Source organism: Urocitellus parryii, chromosome 3 (assembly GCF_045843805.1).
Source record: "Urocitellus parryii isolate mUroPar1 chromosome 3, mUroPar1.hap1, whole genome shotgun sequence".
Taxonomy (NCBI): Eukaryota; Metazoa; Chordata; class Mammalia; order Rodentia; family Sciuridae; genus Urocitellus; species Urocitellus parryii.
Window position 1 is genome coordinate 88,576,468 of NC_135533.1, and position 4,397 is coordinate 88,580,864.

The 4,397-nt window shown below is 38.4% G+C and overlaps 1 protein-coding gene across 1 annotated transcript; it reads right to left on the minus strand.

The window, feature by feature from the left end:
- Window positions 1–1,007: 1,007 nt before the first annotated feature.
- Window positions 1,008–2,021, minus strand: Neurod6 (neuronal differentiation 6). Its single transcript, XM_026401571.2, has one exon. It carries the CDS (start codon window positions 2,019–2,021, stop codon window positions 1,008–1,010), a length of 1,014 nt encoding a protein of 337 aa, XP_026257356.1.
- Between the last annotated feature and the right edge of the window lie 2,376 nt (window positions 2,022–4,397).

A 4,397-nucleotide genomic window follows, 5' to 3' on the forward strand; every position in this document is an offset into this window, starting at 1 on the left:
GGCTCCTTTTCTTTCATTTAAGATACTTAAAAAAAAAAATTCTTCTAAGCGCTTTGGCCGTTTAGTTTAAGAAATTTGTTTTAGCTCATATGATTTTGTAATCCAGAAATATTTCTGAAATGGGGAGGGGGTTATTGGAGACAGAAGGCAGCTGTGTACCAGGAAATAATACGTATCATGCAAAAATATCACAGCTAATCGATGTCCTTTAGGAGTGGAAATATCTATGTTTAATTGCTTTAAAAATGTGGGGTGGAAAACACAATTATACACTGTGATAACAAACCTGTACAGATAATTTCTGAACAATACAAAACAAGTGCTGAAAATCTGTTTTCTTTATGATTGAAATAAATTGTTCCCAAACTGTGATAACCACCTACCCAAACATCACATGAGCTAATGCTTGAAGAGAAATAGTCACCAATTGAAGCATTTAGATTTATCTTATTAAACAGAAAATTGCATAGCTTTTTATATTGTTGTACATCCTCAAATGCATCTTTCAGTATCACTGCTTAGCATAGTGATAGTCTTGTTATTTTAAAATTTCAATTTTCAGAGATACATAAGATAAATTTCCCAATAATTATAAACACATCATTTTACTCATCTGATTTTAATAACATGCATTTTTATAATTACTGTACAACCGAAATAGACATTGATTTATGCTATGTGCATGTCTTTATTCAACAGTATATTCTTAGACACCTTGTTCAAACAAATGAAGTGAATTAAAAAAAAAAAAAAAAACAAGGAAAAAAAAATCCTGCCAGTAGAAACAGAATCACAGTGCCTTACAGACAAAAGGAAAGGAAAAAGAAGTTCTCATAGGAAAAGAGATTTATTATTACATAGAAAATTCTCACAATAGTTGAAACACACTTCAGAAACTAGTAAACACCTTAGATAGAGTTGTGCCAATTACTCAAGCCCATAAGCATCTGCTTTGTCTTAATTAGACGGGGGAGGTGAATGACCACTGTTTATTTTCATTTTCCTCATTAATTATGAAAAACTGCATTTAATTCATCTTGCATGGTGAGAGATTGGCTGCGCAGATGTAAGTCGTAAGGGAAGTGGCTGTCGGTGGGCAACCTGAACATGGCACCCTGCCCAAGGGGACCCCTGGGTGGCACTGCACAGTAATGCATGCCGTAATTGTAATTTTTGCCATAGTCCAAGGTTTCTTCTTGCTTCAGGGAAAATATCCCATTATAGTTAATTGGGGGAGGACTTAAGGGACCTTCAAACTGAGGGCTGGCACACTCAGGGGAAGTACTTTCATAGAAGGATTCATACGCACTGCAATAATTGTAGGGTTTCATGGACTTGGAATTATCAAGAGTCCCATGCCCTGGGGGAGTGGCGAGCTCAGGGCTGTGGTAGGGTGGGTAGAAGGTGGAGTAGGGCGACCTGGTGTGATGTGCAGCCTCCCCACCCTGACCCATCAGGAAACTCCTGGCGTTGAGCTGCAAGCAGCCTGCCACCAAGTTTGTAGTTGGCTGGGAAAGACCTTTGCATAAGTTTTGGACGAACGTGAGCAGATCCGGTCTCTTGCCGATTCTCAGAATTTCAGAAAGTGCCCAGATGTAGTTTTTGGCCAGTCGTAAAGTTTCTATTTTGGACAGTTTTTGGGTTTTAGAATAGCAGGGGACCACTTTTCGTAAATTGTCCAGAGCGTCGTTGAGGCCATGCATCCTGTTCCTCTCCCGAGCGTTAGCTTCCTGTCTCCTGAACTTGACCCTTTCCAGTCGGAGCTTGGTGGTCTTTTTTTTCCTAAGACCCCTCCTTCTGGGCAGCCCGTTTTCATCCTCCTCTTCTCTGTCTTCCTCCTCTTCTTCTTTCTCAGTTTCTTCTCCAGGGGCCCTTTTGATGCTCTTTCCTCGAAGGACAATTTGTTTGGAAAAGCTTTCTGGTTTCTTAATTTGCTTCTGGTCCTCGCATTCTCTAGAAAACTTTCTGCACATCTGGGATTCTGGCATTACAACAGACTCATCAAACGGTAGTGTTAACATGGTTCTCTAATCTTAAATTACCTGAAAAAATGCCAGCACAATATTTAAAGCGTTTTCATTTTTAAAGTTTATACACTTAAAACACATTGGAGTACAATCAGAATACTACAAGAACACATGAAAAAGACTGATTCCAGGGCTAATTTTTTTGGCTTGAAATAAAATTTTTGAGTTTGTGCAGACTAGTAATTATAAGAACATTGATGCATGCAATGGGATTAATTTATACATGCAAATTATCAAAAGAAAATAAAATTGCAAGCATTTATTATAATCCCACCACCATCTCCATTTCTCTTTGATTTGAAACTGGATTTTAATACATGGGAAAGGATCGTGCAATTCAAGCAAATGCAAAACATGATATAGCAATGCAGAATTTCATTAATTCCAATCCCCCTGAGAACAAAATAGAACAGAAACCAGTTTAGAAAATGAAAAGTGCCATTTCTCCATCAGCTGACAAATTTGTGGGGATTTTTAGGGGGAAAAAAATCCCTAACTTTATTTACTGTTCTCATCCAACTGTGAATTTAGATTAATGGTTATTAGAATATACAGATTTAAAGAAAACATTAATCAGATCAGTTTTAAAACTATTTTTTTTCTGATCAGTAAAGAATTATGTAAAAGAGCACTCTTTTCCCAGCCTTCAAAAAGAAAAAGGGATTAGGCTAATTTGGAAAAAAAGATAACTCTACAAATAAATGAAAAAATAAAATATCATTGGCAATTTTCTAAATCAAAGAAAATGTTGAGACTGCTCTAACATTTAAGATTTTCTCAAATGTAATAGTCTGTTTACTGCTGTTCAAATCACCCTGGACAAAAAAACACTCTCGCAGTGTTTTTGTTCTACGAGCCACAGAAGTCTCCCTCTAGCTAATATCTGACGGGAACGGTCCAAGGATTCTGACTGCAATTGTGCACGTGTGTTCAGAATCCCAAATGAAAGGGGAAAATAATTTGTGTTTCAAATGCATTTTTGGTTTTTGTTGGGTGAAGCAGAAAGTATTTTTCATCGAAAGTCTTCAAATAGGCACACTAAAACAGAGACTTTTCAATGTAACAACCTCCAACCCTCTCAGCACACATACACACATGCACACTCACAAACACACACACATACACACACACAAACTCTCAGTAATGTCCACATACTTGCAGTGTTACATAATAGCAGTGAAAGTATGTGATAATTACATCACAAGAATGAAATATGATAAGAAGTTATAGATGGCAAAGAGCATACAAATACTCTAAGACAGTGATACTGTATCTTTAAATACTTGCATGCAAAGCCAGCATCAATTGAAGTATATCTTTATTTATATTACCTTAGGTTTTAATTTCATTCAATAATCAGTTTTCATTTTGGGTCTTCCAAATCTTTTCAGGCTGAGTGTCGCATCGTCTCCTGGAGCCTCTAGATCTGTGTATATCTGCACTATCTCATTGATCTCTAAAAAGTGACATTGATGCCAACTGCCAGAGCTGGTACCCATGCCATCTGCTAGTGACGTCACAGGGCAGAGAGAGCCATGTGATCCTCTCTCTTGGGACCTTCATTCTGCACTGATCATCTGGCATCCCTGTAAGTGGGTACCAGCATTCATGCATCAACACAGAAGGTTAGACTGATAGGAAAAAAATCTGCACCAGCATTTCACATACAGTAGGTGCGTTTCTCCTCGAGCTGCTTCGGTTTCACTGGCAATCTGTAGAAAGACTGTGCTCAGTTTCGCCCTGCCAACGGTGCAACTGTTAGGTAGTCGTTAATATTCCATTCATTTGCAAGGTGGGCTTTTGTGTGAACGAGAGGTTTTTTGTTGTTGTTGATGATGTTGTTTTGTAAAGATCACCATCTCCTTTGTGCACCTGGGTACCCAGGGAAAGAGAACTGTGAAAAGGAGCCTGAAGCTGGTCTTGGGTGCATAACCAAACTAAGATTAGTGTCAGCAAACAGGAGTCAGCGAAAGGCTCCTGTTTCCTCATTTTGTTTCATGGCATGAGACTTTGTGGGTGTGTGTCTGTGTATTTTCTTAACATGTAAGACCTCGGTGCTTCTTAGGACTCTGGAATAAAAGGACAGTTTTTCTATTGGGGTCTGTGGAAGACATCCTCCAATGTTTCCCTTCATCCAATTGCCGGTATCTTTCAACAACTTTTCAGAGCGACTACATGCATGTGTATGTGTGTTCGAACACACCACACACACACACACACACACACACACACACACATATTATGTATGATGAAGAGACACTGCGAGTCCACTGTTAAGGATTTCAAACTATACAATTATGTCCTCCATCAAAAGTCACTAACTTTACTCTTTTATTATGCCCTCTGCCTCTCAGCATTAACTTACTTCTT

Excerpts from the sequence above, each read along its gene's own strand:
- Neurod6 (XM_026401571.2), bottom strand. The coding sequence starts at position 2,021 with ATGTTAACACTACCGTTTGATGAGTCTGTTGTAATGCCAGAATCCCAG.